The sequence below is a fragment of the Cetorhinus maximus genome, chromosome 10 (genome assembly GCF_964194155.1).
Source record: "Cetorhinus maximus chromosome 10, sCetMax3.hap1.1, whole genome shotgun sequence".
Lineage (NCBI taxonomy): Eukaryota > Metazoa > Chordata > Chondrichthyes > Lamniformes > Cetorhinidae > Cetorhinus > Cetorhinus maximus.
Window position 1 is genome coordinate 129774959 of NC_135888.1, and position 18682 is coordinate 129793640.

General features: G+C 44.8%; 2 protein-coding genes across 2 annotated transcripts in view; one reads left to right on the forward strand and one right to left on the reverse strand.

Moving 5' to 3' along the window:
- LOC144686013 (tyrosine-protein kinase ITK/TSK-like) overlaps nt 1-2406 on the reverse strand; it is a 72614-nt gene extending 70208 nt beyond the window's left edge. Inside the window, exon 1 of the mRNA XM_078551133.1 lies at nt 2122-2406. Within this exon, the coding sequence (XP_078407259.1) occupies nt 2122-2259 (138 nt within the window). The 5' untranslated portion in view covers nt 2260-2406. The remainder of the gene's footprint in view (nt 1-2121) is intronic.
- Nucleotides 2407-9094: 6688 nt separating this feature from the next.
- The window catches only part of hdac3 (histone deacetylase 3), a 177004-nt gene continuing 167416 nt past the window's right edge, over nt 9095-18682 (forward strand). Inside the window, exon 1 of the mRNA XM_078551145.1 lies at nt 9095-9099. The gene's annotated coding sequence lies outside the window, so the exon portion shown is untranslated. The remainder of the gene's footprint in view (nt 9100-18682) is intronic.

Sequence of the window (18682 nt, forward strand, 5' to 3'; positions counted from 1 at the left end):
GGCTGGGCCAGCATTTTTATTGCCCATCCCTAGTTGCCCTTGAGAAGGTGGTGGTGAGCTGCCTTCTTGAACTGCTGCAGTTCTCCAACAAGAGAAAATCTAACCATCTCCCAGTAATGTTCAATTTTTTAAATTCATTTCTAGGATGTGAGCTTGGCTGACTGGGCCAGCATTTATTACCCATCCCTAATTACCCTTGAGACAATGGTGGTGAGCCGCCTTCTTGAACTGCTGCAGTCCCTGTGGTGTAGGTACACCCACAGTGCTGTTGGAACATTACCATTGCTGAATCCCCCAATATCAACATCTTGGGTATTACCATTGACCAGAAGCTTAACTGGACAGCCATATAATTACAGTGGCTATAAGAGCAGATCAGTTGTTGGGAATTCTGTGGTAAGTAACTCACCTCCCGACTCCTCAAAGCCTGTCCACCACCTACAAGGCACAAGTCAGGAATGTGATGGATAACTCTGTACTTGCCTGGATGAGTACAGCTCCAACAACACTCAAGAAGCTCAACACCATCCAGGACAAAGCAGCCTGCTTGATCACACCCCACCCACCACCTTCAACATTCACTCCCTCCATCACCGATGCACAGTGGCTGCAGCATGTACCATCTACAAGATGCACTGCAGCAACTCGCCAAGCCTCCTTCAACAGCACCTTCCAAACTCACGATCTCTACCACCTAGAAGGACGAGGAGAACAGATAGATGGGAACACCATCACCCAATTCCCTTCCAAGCCACTCACCATCCTGATTTGGAAATATATCGCCCGTTCCTTCACTGTCGTTGGGTCAAAATCCTGGAACTTCCTCCCTAACAGCACTGTGGGTGTACCTACACCACAGGGACTGCAGCGGTTCAAGAAGGCAGCTCACCACCACCTTTTCAAGGGGCAATTAGGGATGGGTAATAAACACTGGGGTACCCACATCTATGAGCAACTAATCAAAAAAAAATAGTACTGTAACATATTCCAAGGTACCTCACAGAAACTTGTCATAGAGAGGGAGGTTTTAAGCATCCTAAAGGTGCAAGAGAAATTGAGGGGCAGAAAGGTTTAGGCAGGGAATTTCAGAGTTTAAGGCCTTGAGGGCTGAAGGCACAGTCACCAGTGGAGTGATGGAAATCGATGATGTGCAAAAGGCCTGAATTGGAAGAGTTTACAGATGTCTGGGGGTTGTACAGCTGGAGGAGATTACAGAGATGCGGAGGGGCAAGGCTGTGGAGGGGTTTGAAAACAAGCATGAGATTTTAAAAACAGAGGTGCTGCCGGACCAAGAGCTAACGCTGGTCAGCAGAACATGGGGGGCGGGGGGTGTTAGGTGAACAGGATTTATGATGCGCAGGCTGGGATCTTCCGGCCCCATCGCCTGTGGGACCCACCGTGGGTGAGACAGCGCCCCTGACTTGCAGTGAGGCTGGAAGATCGTGGCAGCGGGCGGGCGGGGTGTGGAAAATCCTGCCGACAGTCTTGGATAAGCTGAAGTTTTCAGAGGATGGAAGATAGGAAGCTGGCTAAGAGAAGCATTGGGACGTGTAACACGGCAGAGAACAATATGATGTTACGCAGCGTACACACCCGGCATTCCCGTGGGCTGGGCAGACAAGGCAGAACAGTCGAGAGTGAGATACATTTATACATAATATGCCACAGCCCACAGTATACACACACTAATGGTTAACACACTCAACTGTGCCAAGTGTTGACACTTTGGTAACAGAGGAGAAAAATGGAGTCCAACCCTGAAAATAAATTCAGTTTCACACCAGCTCTGCGGCCACTGCAGTCAAGTGGCAAGAAATTAATTGTGTTCCCACAATTTAATGCATGAGCGCAAGACTCAGTCGAGCTTGTTGGAGCCACCATGTTGGCACGGAGATGTGGTTAAACCTGGGCAGGTGAGACATCAGCCCTGAAAATCTTTACTAACGGGTAATCATGTGAAACAATGATCGAGACTACGCACTCAAAAAGAGCACTTGAGCAGTATGCTGGAGACAGAGTCGCATGGGTCACAGCTGACAGGACGTTTGAGATTGATATTAGGGTGTTGGTATTAGCCTGCAGAAAATAAACAGAGAAGGAGAGACAGAGAGAGAGACATACCCCTGTTCGACACTCGTAGTAGGCCAGCCTGGACTTGGTCAGAATGAAATATCGTTCCTTGTAGTTAGAAGGTGAAGTCCTTCGTTTCTGTTGCGAACGTTTGATGAGAAACTCCTCAAGGATGGAGTTGGGATTCATTCTAATTGTGAATGTCCTTCCCCCATTGAGAGAGAGAGAGAACGAGCGTGAGAGCAGTGTGTCAGAAGTTTCAGTGAATGTCACAGTGTGAAGGGGTAGCGTAGGTGCAGTCACTGATAGCTGAGAAACTGTCAGGAAAAAGCTCTACGTAGTCTTCAGCTTCTGATGAAGGTAAAATGTGAAACCACTTCCTTTGCAAATCCTGCGAGTAGGCAGATAAAAAACCCAGAATGTATCACACCAAGTTCAGTGCAGGCCAATCACTGGCACCGATTAAAAATAAGAGAAACGTTTTGATCCAATTAGCGGAAGATTTAGGGCAGACAACTTATTCTTTGTAGCTTCACAAATGATCAGGGGTGCTGATAAAGGTATTAGTGAGAAAGTATTTCCACTAGAGCATGAGTAATCGGGGGAAAAAATTCACACAATCATTAAACAAAGACCGAGTTTGGAAGAGTTTGTTACACAGAGTGGAGCATGTTTGGCCAGAAACAACAGGAGGCCAGGGGCCTAGAATCTATAACGGCCTATAATAGAGCAGGGCGTAAAGATTTGAAAAGTAAAAGAAATTAAAAGGAAGTGGGGATGTTGCTGGAGGGTGTACTGCTGCAAGGGACGTGCAAATGGTCTCGTGTCTGAAATAAAGATGCCAGCCTGAGATTCACTGCCATAAGGGACACAATAAAGGAAAATTGAAGCTTTGGATAATCTATATTCAGGAAAGGAGTAGAGGGACAGGATGATGTGCTGCACTGTCGGAGGATCAGTACCGGGGGAGTGCTACACTGTCAGAGGGGCAGTACTAAGGGAGCGCTGCACTGTTGGACGGTCAGTGCTGAGGGAGTGCTGCACTGTCAGAGGGGAAATACTGAGGGAATGCTGCACTCTCACAGGATCAGTACGAAAGTGCTGCACTGTCGGAGGATCAGTACTGAGGGTGTGCTGCACTGTCGGAGGATCAGTACTGGGGGAGTGCTGTACTGTCAGAGGATCAGTACTGAGGGGCTACTGCGCTGTCAGATGGGTGACACCGAGGGAGTGCTGCACTGTTTCAGGGACAGTACTGATGGAACGCTGCACTGTTGGAGGGGTAGCACTAAGGGAGTGCTGCATTGTCAGGCTGTCAATGCTGAGGGAGTGCTGCACTCTGAGGGGCCGTACTGAGGGTGCACTCACTGTTGGAAGTGCAGTACTGAAGGAGCACTGCACTGCAGTACAGAAGGAATGCTGCACTGCTCAAGGTGCAGTACTGAAGGAGTGCTGCAATCTCAGAGGTGCAGTTCTCAGGCACCAAAATCCTTATAAAAGCTGATATGTCAAACGATCCCGAAGCTACATGCTGCGTTGCCATGCTGAGGTCATGTGGTGCGCATGAGCAATGGATGAGCCCCTGAAGAAATGTTTTGGTGCATTGATAAGAGAAAAGCAATTTTGTTGCAGTCAGAAGAAATATAAATCTGTTTAAAAGCAACTTTGAAACAACGTTAATGAGATGCCCAGAGTGGTGATGACTTGGTCAAGGTAAGAAAGCAAGAAGAGAAATCACCCAGGAAGACAACACCTTGTCCTCTGAGGACATGGCATTGCTAATGCTAAATACAAAACACGAGCTGCGGGAGCCTCACCTGAAACATCCCTGACCTGGTGTATCTGACTTCCACTGTTCAAACTGCAACTGTTCATTGCCAGCAGGTCCCCAACCCCAGGCCCTGGTGGACTTCTTCCTAGAGTCTTAAAAGAAGTGGCTGCTGAAATAGTAGATGCATTGGTTTTAATTTTAGATTCTGGAAAAGTCCCATCAGATGAGAAACTAGTGAATGTGACTCTTCTATTCATGAGTGGAGGGAGACGGAAAGCAGGAAATGGAAGTTATAGCAGGGCACTGAGAAAATCTCAGTGCAATCAGGCAGAGTCAACATGGTTTTTTGAAAGGGTGATCATGTTTGACTAACTTATTGGAGTTCTTTGAGGAAGTAACAAGCAACGTGGTATAGGATGCTATAATCGTTGGCCAGGCCCTGGGACGAGGGGAGAAATCTGGCTAGGGACTAATAGCATTTTGTTTAAAATAGATAAAGTTTGAGATTCAAGATGCTTACAAAGTGAATAAAGCCGCAAGATGCCACGGGTTTTGAACAAAAGTAAACTTTAATATAGAAGTTCTGAAAGATGAAACAATTTACAATATCTACCTTACCCTCTAGTGTTCAGGGTAAGTATGAGGTACATGTGAACAAACAGGCAAACTGTGGTCAGACACACCACACTGCACAATAGATGACAGATGCGACCAAAACAGATTCCATGGATTTCTCAACAACCCACCCAGGTGTTTGTCACAACGTGTGCCAACCAATCTCACTGAAACTTTGTCTTTCTCACGAAGGCTTCCAATCTCCACTCTTGAAGATCTCGCCTCGGAATCCTCATCAAAAGTCACTCCTACTTGGACGTGTTCAATAATGACCCCACCTCACAGCATTTCAATCTCACCTTCTGAGATTCCTTTCGGCTGGCTCTCCGAGTACACTCAAGCTTCATCTTTCATGTACAATTTCAGATCTTCAACCATGCCAAGCAGAACACCACTGCTCCAAAAGGGTATCTTTCCATGCTACAGGCCATTGGCGCAGTCATCAACGTTCAGCTGCCTTCTCAGATCTTCAGGGCTCCTCTTGTGCCCACTTCACTCAAAATCTGCTCCCTGCAGCTCTTTCATGAACTTGGAGCCTATTATTCTGCTCCATTCTTTAACTTCACTTAACAGGACCCATTCCTGTCCTCTGTCTTTATCCCCCCCCCGCACCTCTCCCTCGTTTGGGACCTTCTTCCTGTCCTGCTCCCTGGGAAACTTAGAAGACAATGGCACTCCCTATCAGGTCATCTGACGTGCCTTTTTGCGCTGTTCTTCCCTCTCTTGCTTTGCTCATTCTGTGCAGGGCTTGTCACCAGCCTGAAGAACATAAAGAAAACCGTACTGCGCATGTGCAGCCATTTCCCGGCAGGCATATGCATAAGAGGCCCAAGGTTCATCAGGAACCAGAGCTCCCGACCTCCGGACTGAAAACAAAGGTAAGTAAAGGTTTCTTAATACTTATCACTTTGGAAGAAAGAAAGCTTCACTGCTGTGAAGGTTTCTTTGCAATGGCTTTACACTTTCTTTGTAAGAACTTAACATCATAAAATTCTAACAAATAGCTTATTGCATGCAATACAGATAAACTTTTCATTTTGCTCCACAATTACACATCATACTATACAGTTACAAAAGTTTAACTGTAACAATATGCCCACATCCCATGAATGAATAAAATTAGCAGAATTTAAACATCATAGAATTATCATGACTCAACAATTGTGTTTATTTTTCCTCTTATTCATGGTCTTTAACTCAGTGAAGGATGCTTCACTTAAGTCTACAGCCCAATTTTCATCATTTTCGTTTGCATTTCCATTTCCTTTGCTCTTTCATTTTCTTTTTCCTCTCGTTCAAGTCGAGCATTTTCATTTTTAAGCTGCATCATCCGTAACTGAATTTTAGCTAACTCAACAGAATGGCTACCTGGATTTTAACTTTTTCTTCTTCCAATCCCAGATACTGTGCTATTACCTCAATTATTTCTGCTTTCTTAGCCTCTGCTTTGAACTCTAACTTTAACCCTTCTGCTAATGCAATTAAACTAGCCTTGGTCAGTTGTTGCAAATCACTCAGGGATAAATCTCCCCTTTCCAGAAAAAATATTAGCCATTGAGAAAGCCATTCTGCTTTTCAATCAGTCTAGTAAAATTCACTGTGGAAATCTTATAAACCTTAACCTCAGCAAGTATCAACACTCATATTTTTCTGTGGATTCAAGACCCTGGATGAGCCCCCAGTTTATGTTATGATCCTTGGCCAGATGTGGGAGGAGATCCAGTTTGGGACCAATAACATTTTGTTTAAAGTAGATAAAGTTTGAGATTCAATGCATTTACTAAGTGTATAATACAAGATTCTATGGGTTTTAAACAAACAAAAATAAACTTTACTATATAAGTTCAGAAAGGTAAAAATCATTTCCAATATCTATCTTATACTGTAACATTCAGGGTAGGTATGAGGTGCCTATGAATTAACAGGCGAGCTGTGGTCGGCCACACCACATTGGCACAATAGATGACAGATGTGACCAAAACAGATTCCGTGGATTTCTCAACAACCCACACAGACGCTTGTCACAATGTGAGCCAACCAATCTCACTGAAACTTTGTCTGTCTCATGAGGGTTTCCAATCTCCACACTTGAAGGTCTCACCTTGAATCCTCATCAACAGCTGCTTCTACTCGGACGTCTTCAACAATGACCAACCTCTCAGGGTTTCAATCTCACCTTCCAAGATTCCTTTCCCTTTCCCCTGGATCTCTGAGTTCACTGAAGCTTCACCATCCATGCACAATTTCAGACCTTCGACTATGCCAAGCAAACACCACTGCTCCAAAGGGGTACCTTTCCCACAATGGCCTGCAGCATGGAATCGCCAACCTTTGGCTGCCTTCTCAGGTCTTCAGGGCTCCTCTCATGCTCACTTCACTCAAAGTCTGGTCCCTGAAGCTCTTTCTTGAATTCAGAGTCTATTACTCAGCTCCTTTTTTTGACCTCACTTAAGGGGACCTATTCCTGTCTCCTGCCTTTATTCCTTACTTGGGGCCACCCTTTCTGACCTCTCCATGACCCCCTTCCTGGTTTGGGACCTTTTCCCTGTCCCCTTCCTGTGTCCTGTTCCCTGGGACACCGACAAGATAACGGAGCTCCCTATCAGGTCATTTGACCTGCCTTTTGACTCTGTTCCTCTCTTTCTTCTCTTTTTTCTTTTGCACAGGCGAATGGGGCCAGTCCCCGACCTGAAGAATGTTAAAAAAGAAAATGAACTGTGCATGTGCGACTATTTCCTGCCGTCGCATGCGCAAGAGACCCAAGGTTCGTTGGGAACCGGTGTTCCTGACCTCCAAACTAAAAAAAAAAGTAAGTATGGGCTTCTCAACAAGGGGAACTGGTGGATGTGCTATACTTGGATTTCCAGAAGGCATTTGACAAGGTGCCACACAAAAGGTTACTACGTAAAATAAGAGCTCAAGGTGTAGGGGTTAATATGTTAGCACGGATAGATTATCGGTTAGCTAACAGGAAGCACAGTAGGCATAAATGGGTCATTTTCAGGTTGGCAGGATGTGACAAGTTTAGCGCCACAGGCTTCCGTGCTGGGACTTCAACTATTTACAAATCATATCAATGACTTGGTTGAAGAGACTGAATACGTGGTTGCTAAATTGGCCTATGATACAAAGATAGGTAGGAAAGTAAATTGGAAGGGTTAAGTGGCCAAAAAAATTGGCAGATGGAGGATAATGTGGGAAAATGTGAACTTTTCGACTTTGGCAGGGAGAATAGTAAAGCAGCACATTATTTAAATGGAAAGAGATTGCAGAACTCTGAAGTACGGAGGGATCTGGGTGTCCTGGCACATGAACCAGGAAAAGTTAGTATGCAGGTACAACAAGTGATTAGGAAGGCAAATGGAATGTTGTTTATTGCAAGAGGAATGGAATATAAAATAGGGATAAAAACAAAAAAACTGCGGATACTGGAAATCCAAAACAAAAACAGAATTACCTGGAAAAACTCAGCAGGTCTGGCAGCATCGGCGGAGAAGAATAAAGTTGACGTTTCGAGTCAAGGGTCATGAGGACTCGAAACGTCAACTTTATTCTTCTCCGCCGATGCTGCCAGACCTGCTGAGTTTTTCCAGGTAATTCCGTTTTTGTTTTGGTATAAAATAGGGATGTTTTGCTACAGTTGTTGGTGAGACTTCAAATGGAGTACTATGCACAGTTTTGGTCTCCTTCTTTAAGAAAGGATATACATGCATTAGTAGCAGTTCAGAGATGGTTCATTTGAGTGATTCCTGGGATGTGGGCAGTGGTGGGGGGGTGGGTTTGTGGGTTATCTTACGAGGAAAGGTTGGACAGGCTGGGCCTGTATCTATTGGAGTTTGGAAGATTGAGAGATGATCTTATTGAAACATGTAAAATCCTGAAGTGACTTGACGGCGTGGACACTGAGAGATTGCTTCCCCTTGTGGGAGAGACTAGAGCCAGGGGGAAACAGTTTAAAAATAAGGGGTCTCCCATTTAAGATGGAGGTGAGGAGAAATTTTTTTCTTTCAGAGGGTCATGAGTCTTTGGAACTGTCTTCCCCAGAGATTGGTGGAGGCAGAGTCATTTGATAATTTTAAGGCAAAGGTAGATAGATTGTTGACTAACAAGGGGGTCAAATGTTATGGGGGTAGGTGTGAAAGTGGAGTTAAGGCCACAATCAGATCAGCCATGATTTTATTGAATGAGGAGCTGAATGGCCTAATCCTGCTCCTAATTCGTATGTTTACGTGTAAAAGCTGGTCTCAATAGTAAGTTTTTTGATGAACTAAAGGAGAGGGATGACGAGGGTAGTGTGATGGTTGTTGTGTATATGGAGTTTCAAAAGGCATTTAACAAAGAATCACATAAATCGTTATGAATTGCAAAGAATTGTTTAAAAAAATGAAGCCCTTGGGGTTATAGGGACACTGGCAGCATGGGTACAAAACTGGCTATGAGACAGAAAGCAGGGAGTAGTGGGGAATGGTTGTTTTTCAGACTGAATTCACACACTTCTTTCCTGCTATGACCTTGACTAGTGAATATATTTTTTTTTAATTCCTTCATGGGGGTGTGTGCATTGTTCGCTAGGCCAGCATTTATTGCCCATCCCTAATTGCCCTTAAGGAGATAGTGGTGAGCTGCCTTCTTGAACTGCTGAAAGTCCATGTTCTTGGTGTTACCATTCTTGATTCGTCAGCTCTTCCATTCAGCCAGTTGATTCTGGCTTTTGTACAGGCTGTCGTCATATCAGCACACAATCTGAGGTAATCTCTGCTTTATACACCACTGGCCTTTCTGTCGCACATCTCTATGAGGCCTAAACATTCAACTGTCATCCATGGCTGTTTTGCATTTTGTTTCGGGTATAGCTCACCTAATGCAGTCAATCGCATTGTTGACAGTAGTGGCCACCCCTTTTTGCCCTGCATCTGTTCTTTTACTTTTCTCTCAAGTTCCGTTGGGCTCTCATGATGAATTCCAGTTTTCCCTTGGGTGTTCTTTAGCTTATGACATCAACTTTTTCCTGTGATCTTTGCCCGTACTAGTTGATGGTCAGAACCAGGATCAGCACAAGGCAAGGCTCTGGAATCTAACCCTTCTTTTCTATCTGTCCTCTGACTATGATTTAATCAATTTGGTCCTTGTGACACTTACCAGGGGAAGTCCATGTATCGTGCTGACTATCTCTATGACAGAAGCAGTATTAAGCAACTTGTTGCCTTCTAACCAATCAAGGGGCATTAGCCCCCTCTTGCTTGGTTGCACCAAGTCCATATTTGCCACAAGAACGATGTTGTTATTTTCTCCCAACTTTGCATTAAAGCCTCCCATAACTACCAGATGCTCTCTCCAAGAGCTTCTTGAATCTTTTGATACACAGCCAAAATTGTGACATCATTGCTGTCAATTGTTGAGAGATAAAACTGATGGGCTTAGCATCCACTCTCAACATCCTGTCACTGACTAACTTCACTGCCGCGACAGCTTTATCAACTCTCGGTGAGATCAAGAAACCCAACTCCATGGAGATGATTTACTCCTCCAATATAGTGGAAGGTCCGGTACTCTCTCTTCCACTGGCTGTAACTGCCTGTCCATCTGATGTCAGAAAAACACATGTACGTTTAAAAGGGGGTGTTTTGATCAATTTAGACTTGATTTAATTTAGCTGCACGCAGCCTAATTACTGGATCCCAAATCAACCCTTTAAACTGATTTAGCTCGACAGAGATACAACCATCAGGACAAAGACTCAGGCACTGAATTAGCCTGCATTACCAAAGTTTATTGAATATAAGCAAAATTAAACAATACACTTATCAATTAATTGTAGACATATCAATTAACTAATAAAAAGAAAACAAAAATATACTTATCAACCAAACACGACATCAGTCCTCGCGCAGACAGGAAACTCCCTTTGACCCCGAGGATCTGTCAATTAGCTCAACCCTTCATGCCTCTGCCCCTGGGGGAAACTGCACTATCCGGGGTCCATGCTGACAGGAATTCTGCCTCCGTCCCTGGGTCCTGTGCTTCACTATTGATTCCTGCACTGACAGGAAACTCCCTCTGTAACTGGTTTTCAGGTGAGCTTGGTGAACATAAACACAATTGTTCCCGAGGCCCTCTATTAAACCCAACTCTGGATCACCCAACTTTAACCCGTAGTTGTTGCTAATGGCCAATTGATCAGTAATGGTGTAAGGGTTAATTTTGTTGGCTCTGGCCATTTGCGCACATGGCCTTAAATGTAAAACAATGGATTATTTCAAAATGTATCCTTTATCTTAATGCTTCATCAATGTCCCATTCATTAGACCAGCACTAAACCAGTCAAGGTCGGTATGTTCTGATAGGTACCAATACTGGGTCGTTCAGGGTTCCTTTCTCACAGCTTCTGCTGCAGCATTTTTAACTTTCGGACTTTAATCCTAACGTGGGAATATTAGTAGGAAATACAGAAATAAACATAATCTGATTCTTATTAATTATTTGATTATTAATTACTTACCTTTCAATTATTGGGTAATTGAGGTACTTTCTTCGAATACAATCATCTGTTGCTGGTTGGTGACTATTTCATATTAAGTTAGCTTGTAGTGAAAGGTTAGCATGCTCTTGTGTCTGTCAGAGTCCTTACGTTCCAGGTTGCCAAGCTCAGTTCTCTGTGATATTCATAAACATGTGGTTAAACAGAGACACCCACTCTAACCTCGTCATACATTGCCTTTCCCGCAATGTCAGATGTGCATCCCCGCCCCCCACCCCAGCCACATCTGGGTGCCGCACAATCCTGGGGGTCTCAGTTGCTGGCTTCCTTGACATTAATCGATGTGATCTTCTCATGCAAGATGGTTGTAGGCTAATATCCTGGGGCTCGCCAGTCTGGTCCAGAAAGTGTCTTTAAGGTGACATGGCCGCCCCCCCTGGGTGACCATTGGCAAGCGTGACAGCTCGTCCGCCCTTTGACAGGTCATGTTCTTTGTCCTACAGGGGCTCTAGGGGCTGGGTTTACAGGGCATAATTTGAAAGTTTGCAGATGATACGAAACTCAGAAATATAATAAATGAAGAGGGTAGCGACAGACTTCAGGCGGACATAGACAGACTGGTGAAATGGCAGACATGAGAAGAAAATTTAATGCAGGGAAGTATGAAGTGATGCATTTTGAAAGAATGAGGAGAGACAATATAAACTAAATGGTACAATTTTAAAGGGGGTGCAGGAACAGAGAGGCCTGGAGATTTGAGAAAGCTGTTAAAATGGAATTCTACAGAGTACGAAAGCAAGGACATTACGCTAAGTCTTTACAAAACACTGGTTAGATCTCATATTGTGTTTAATTCTGGGCACCATGCTTTAGGAAGAATATTAAGGCCTTAGAGAGGCAGCAGAAGAGGTTTACCAGGGTGTTACCAGGGATGAGGAACTTCAGTAACGTGGAGAGACTAGAGAAGCAGAGAAGGTTAAGAGGGAGATTTGATAGGGGTGTTCAAAATCTTGAACGCTTTTAATGGAGGTCACAGAGTTAAGGTAATTGACGAAAGAGCCTGAAGTGATGTCAGAAACCTGTTTTTTTTTTTTACACAGTGAGTAGTTACAATCTGGAATATGCTGCCTGAAAGGGTAGTGGAAGCAAATTGAATAGTAACTGTCAAAAGGGACTTGGATAAATAGTCGAAGTGAAAAAAAAATCTACAATGCTATGGGGAAGAACCCGGGAGTGGAACTAATTGGATAGCTCTTTCAAGGGGCTGCCACAGGCCTGATGGGCTGAATGGCCTCCTTTGATGCTGATTCAGTCTATGATTCTATCAAAGGGCTCACTGCAGAAGATGAGGTGATATTCTGATTGTTGTCTTCGATACCGAGGGGCAAATGATGACAAACCTTCTAAGATTGACTTGCTCCAATTTTAGCTCCAGAAAGTACCCAATTAATCAGCTGTGGAAACTGGTTGTTATCTTCCCAGAAGAAAAAAAAGCATTTCAGATCAGTACTCTTATTTCCCAGTTTCTATTATATTATCGCTCTGGGTTCCAGCTCGGGCCTTCATTTCTATTGTCACTTTTTTGCACCCGAACAGTGATAACATTAATAACTAACGTCAATTCCCCTGCCTTTTCATGCCTCCTTAATTTAACTTCTTGTCCTGAGTGAAGGCATTAACTGTAGGCCCAGGCTGCCTGGCCTAGTGGTTCAGGTGGGTGTTAAAGAACCTAAGGCACTTGTTTGAAGAGCAAGATCCTGGACTAACATTCTTTCCCCTACAAGCAGCACCAGAAAAATCAGATTAATTGGACATTCACTGGGAAAGATACAAAAGGCCACAGTTAGAAGGACGCAGAAATCTTGGAGGTTGTAAGGCTGTAGGAGGTTACAGAGATAGGGAGGGGGCAAGGCCATGGAGCATTGTAAAAATAGAGATGAGAATTTTACACTTGAGATGTTGGTGGACCAGAACCAATATCATGTTATCTTTGGAGTATTTTGGCGAATCTTTGCTTGTTTGCAGCTCAGTGCAGGATAAAAAGGTGCCACTAAAACAAATACAAGCTCATTCACAGATAACATCAACATAAATGCAAATGTTTCTCAGTCGTTGATGTGTCTGGCCCTCCTCTGCTGGAGGGATGGGGTTGTCAGACACTTCTGTGTAATAGCAGCGAGTGGCATGGAACTCAGGTCTTTGGAGTCTCACACAGAGTGCTAGTAAGAAAGAAAAATTAAATCTTAGTCTGTGAGCATTGCTGGCAAGGTCAGTTTTATGTTTTGGGTTATCGGGTTCGCTGTATCCTTCGAACGCGAGCTGCACCCTTGATATCCACACACTGGTCAGTGCTTGAAACAACATAGGCAGAGAGAGGCCGAATTACTTAACAAACACTGGTGGTTTATTGTAACTAAGAACAGGACACTAACACGAAGCGTGCTTCTTCAATCACCTCCAGCTCTAGACTTACAGTTACCCAAGTAGCCCGCTGTATAGCGATTGGTTGACACAGCCACGTGGTCGATTAACTACATTCACTTAAAGGTACATAGCAGTCCACTTTACCACAGCCAGCATTTGTTGCCCATCCCTAGTTGCCCTTGAGAAGGCGGTGGTGAGCTGCCTTCTTGAACCGCTGCAGTCCATGTGGTGTGGGTACACCCACGGCGCTGTTAAGAAGGGAGTTCCAGAATTTTAGCCCAGTGACAGTGAAGGAACGGAGATATATTTCCAAGACAGGATGGTGGGTGACTTGGAGGGGAACTTGTAGGTGGTGATGTTTTCATGCACCTGCTGCCCTTGTTCCCCTTGGGTGGTAGAGGTAGCAGTTTTGGAAGGTGCTGTTGAAGGAGCCTTGGTGAACTGCCGAAGTGCATCTTGTAGATGGTAAACACTGTGCACTAGTGGTGGTGCGAGTGGATTAAATCCAAATGTTAAAAAAGGTCCAGTGGCAAGTTCCTCCACCAGTCCCCACAATATAACCTCCGCCAAGGCTGCTTCTGTCCTTGTGAATACAGAACAAGGTCACAGGCTTGACAATTCACCCCATCCGATAGTCCCATCACAGAATCTAGTTACTTCTTAACTAATTCTGGGTTTTTTGCCTTGAAATTCATTGGAATCCATTCTGCGTCTGGCTCACCCTCAGTGTGGAAACTCTAGAAGTTGCTATGTCATCGGTTTCACCCCATTGCCAAGTCTCCGTTTTATTTGAAGTGCTGTCCCTGACTTGTTCAAAAAAAATCCTTCTCAGAATCTATTCAAAGCAGCATTTTTGTCCTTTCTCCTTCTCTTCCTTCACTGGGATGCACACAGCCTGGATTTCCACCTCTCTCAGGGCCCCCCTCACTGGTTCTCGGTCTTTCTCTCTCTACTCCAAGGAATAATTTTCTATTACGATTGGATAATACTCTATTGAATAAATATCCTGCCCACTTCTCAGTCCGTTGATCTCAAAGGGATGCGAATTGCCTACGTTTTTACCAGTGCACGTTTCGTTTTAGTTGGGGGTCATTTACTCTCCACACAAGCAATTAGTTCTGATTGTATTTATCCATCTTGTTCCCCTATCCCTTCAACTCCTTTGCCCCCCAACCAACCTAATCCTGAATGTTGACATAGTTTCTGGTCTCAAACCACTAACTCTGCATCTCACAACCAATGTTCCTTCTAAGCGGCACAGTTGCAGAGCAACCCAGAATTCGCCACACAGGCTGTATATAAGTCAGCCCCTTTAATTTACAGCAATACTGTGGCAGTGTGATAAAAATTTAAAGGGCCCATGCAGAACTGCACGACTCATGGTAAAGAAGTATCTCCTGCCTTACTTACTCGCTTAGCTCCTCCAGTCCCATGCAGGACAACGGGCAGCAAGACTCTGCCAGTGGCCCTGGTCCATCGCAATCTCTTTCGCTCCAGCCCAGCTGGTGTCCCACTCTTGAGGTCCTCCTCAAATGTACTTCACCAGGTCTTCTTTGGCTGGCCCTGTCTTCTTCTGCCTGCTCTACTGCCACTCTGGCAAGGCGTATGTCCAGGAGATGCAGAACATGTCCTGACAGCATCCGTCATCTCTCTGTCACAATGTCCCACAGGCACCTCTGACCGGTCCTCAGTAGCACTTCCTCGTTTGTTCTCTGTTCCAAATCTCTTAACTGTGTTGCTGTTTGCTGGAGATCACTATGAGAAAATTGGCTTCCGGTTTCCTATGTTACAACAGTGACTCCATTTTAGAAGTATTTCATTGCCTCTAAAGTGTTTTGGGATGTCCCAGAAGCCATGAAAGGTGCTATGGAAATGTAAGTTCTATTTTAAGGATATAATTAAAATGTCCAACAGGTGGCAGGATTTAGTCAACAGTCTCGAACCTTTCACAAATCACATCAATGCTTCTTTGAGTCATGTGACAGCATCTACCGTAAAGCCTGGTGTACAAGTTACCATTGAATCTGGTATGCAGCGTGTGTTTCTGTCTATGGCAAGTGAGAGCATAAGTTGCATGTTTAGGCTTGGGTATGGTACCCTAATAGTTTTGGTATCGGAGTAGCAATCTAGAGATTGAAGGCAGGAATTTTAACTCTCTCCTTCTGGTAGAAATCAGGCAAATTTCTAAAATTTCTAAAAACAAAAATAAAAAATGCTGGAAATACTCCAGCAAGTACTGGCAACATGTGCGGAGAGAGAAACAGACTTATCGTTTCAGCATCCGAAGTATTTTGCTTTTGCTTCATCAGAACTGTTCCGGTCTGTTCTTTCTTCAGACCACCAGGAGCTCTGATAAAGGTCGTAGATCTGAAACATTAATTCTGTTTCTCTCTGCATAGATGCTGCCAGACCTGCTAAATATTTCTAGCACTTTCTGTTTTTATTTCAGATTGCTAGCATCGGCAGCATTTTACTTTTGTGGTAAAATTCCAAGCGGTGGACGTGAAACAACTTTCATTTATATGGAACCTTTAAGGTAAAATATTAAAAAGTGCTTCACAGGTGCACAACAAAATTTGACACTGAGACATTAGGTCAGGTGACCAAAATCTTGGTTGAAGAGGTAGGTTTTGAGGATCATCTTAAAGGAGGAAAGCGAGACAGAGGGGTTTAGGGAGGGAATTCCAGAGCTAAGGGTCCAGGCAGCCGAAGGCACGGCCACTGATGGTGGAGAGGTTAAATCAAGGATGCTCAGGAGGCCAGAATTGGAGGAGCACAGGGAGCCTGATGGATGGGGGGAGCAGGAGGAAGTTAGACAGATAAGGAAGGATGAGGCCATGGAGTGATTTTAAAACAAGGATGGGAATTTTTAAAAATGTTATATTCCCAATGCCACGCTAGGTGGCACACTTTGCCACACATGCGCAGTTTTAGTGTTTTGCAGTGATACGACCTTGCGCGTGACAGTGCAGCCAGTGACCAGGTACTCATATCACCATGGCAGTGTTTATAGGTGGCGCCATTTTAAAATTGGACTACGACCACTTAAACGCTGTTGTTTCTTGGGCACCTGAGGTACCCATTGGACTCGGGCAGAAGCCTCATGAATAAATGTAAATCAGGCTCCCAAGTTGGACTTGGAACCTTGAAGAGATTGAAACCGTCTATTGAGCAGATGCTGGTGTAGGGGCTGCACAATAAAACTGGTGAAACAGCCTTTGGAAGGGGTTAGGGAGGAAAATGAGAGGGGGAACGAGGAGGAAGGAGAGAGAATGGGAGAAAGATGGAATGGGAAAAATGAGAGATGGTGAGAAGGGAGGAAAGACGAGGGGGATAAAAGGAAATAAAGAGACAGCGACGACAGGAAGTGAACATAAAAAATGAGCAGGTGTAGGGCACTCAGCCCCTCTACCATTCAACAAGATCATGGCTGATCGTATACCTCAACCTCACTTCTAGCAGAAGTAACTGGATAGATTACAAGAGTCCAGGGTGATTTCTCCTCACATCCCACTCTTCTCAATCAAGTCCAGGGGACTCTGGAACAATGTGCATTTATCAAAGCGCCACTGGTGACCTCAGGGTCACCCCAAGTGTTATGATCCCAGCTGATGTTACTACTGGACCTATCAAATCCCAACTGGCTTGATAGATCCTAACATGTATATTTTTCGAAACTTTGGAGGTAAAGTTACTGAACAAATTCCCAGGAGTCTGCTGATGAACTTTTAACAAAAAGGAAAATCATTTATTAAACTAGAAAAATGAACTATATTACACCAGACAATGGTTGGAAAGATCTCAATACAAACACAAGAAAATGATTCAAATAGTCACTATTCCTTCACCCTTCACAGACATATATAAATTCGGAAAGAGAAAACAATTTACCAGGGTAAGTATGCAGTGCACGTGAACCAACGGGTGAACAATGGACGGACACACTACACTCCAAAGTAAGTGACAGGTGCCACCAAAGCAGATTCTGTGGATTTCTCAACAACCCACCCAGACGCTTGTCACACTGTGAGCCAACCAGTCTCACTGAAACGTTGTCTTTCTCACGAGTTTCCAACCTCCACGTTCAAAGAACTTGCTTTGGAATTCTCTCCCAAATGTCAGTCCCACTTGGACAGTTTCAACAAGGGTCCACCTGCAGGGTTTCAATCTCACCTTCCAAGATTCCTTTCCCCTGGATCACCAAGTTACATGCAAGCTTCACCTTCCAAGTGCAATTTCAGATCTTCAGCTGCGCCAAGCAGAACGCCACTGCTCCAAAAGGCACCTTGGCCCTTGTGGCCCGCAGCATGGAGTCACCAACCTTTGGCTGCCCTCTCAGATTGTCAGGGTTTCTCTCGAACCCACTTTGCTTCAGGTCTGCTCCCCACAGCTCCCCCTCTTCAATTTGGTGCCTATTGCTCTGCTCCTTTCTCTCAACTTTACTTAACAGGAATTGTTTCATACCTCTGTCCTTGTCCCTTAACTGGGATCTTCTTCTGGGACCTCTTTCTGTCCCACTCCCTTGTTTGGGACCTTGGTCTTGGTTTGAACATAGAAACATCAAAACATAGGGCAGAATTTTCTGCCTGTCGGGTGGGCGGAACCGACCCAATCTCCGGCGGGCGGGGAGCTTATCCCTGCCGGAGAAGCGGGCCCCGCCGCCATTTTACGTGGGTGGGCCAATTAAGGCCCGCCCAGCGTGACGTCCGGCGTGATATCCGCTTCCTGTGCGGGTGGGTGGGGGGATTCCCCAAAATCAACAGTGCACTCTTTCACGCATGTACACAAAAGAGCGCACATCTCCCTGAGGCTAAGTGCAGCCTCAGGGAGATCGCTGACACTTTTAAAAATAGAAAATAAAAATCCTTAACATGTCCCCCTCATGTGACAATGTCACATGAGATGGGACATGTTCATAAATTACACTAAAACTTTATTAAATTGTTTAAAACCCAACATGAAGCTTCATCCCGCCGCTGGATGAGGTTTCATGTTTTTTCTATTGCCCGCTGGGGCTCCTGGCCGACCCGCCAACCTTAAAGTCGGACAGGCAGGTCCTTTAATTGTTTCAATGATCCTGTCAATGGCCTCAATTGGCCATTGACAGGTCGGCAGGTGGACAGCTGATCTTGCTGTGTCCCCGCCATCCTGAAAATTTAAATGGGGCAGGATGACGTCGGGGGTTCCGCCCAACATCATCCCGCATCATTTTACGTGTCGGCGAGCAGGCCCTGCCCCCTGCTCGCCAACGGCAAAATTCAACCCATAGAAAATAGAATAGGAATAGGAGTATAGGAGAATAGGAGTCAGTCATTCAGCCCTTG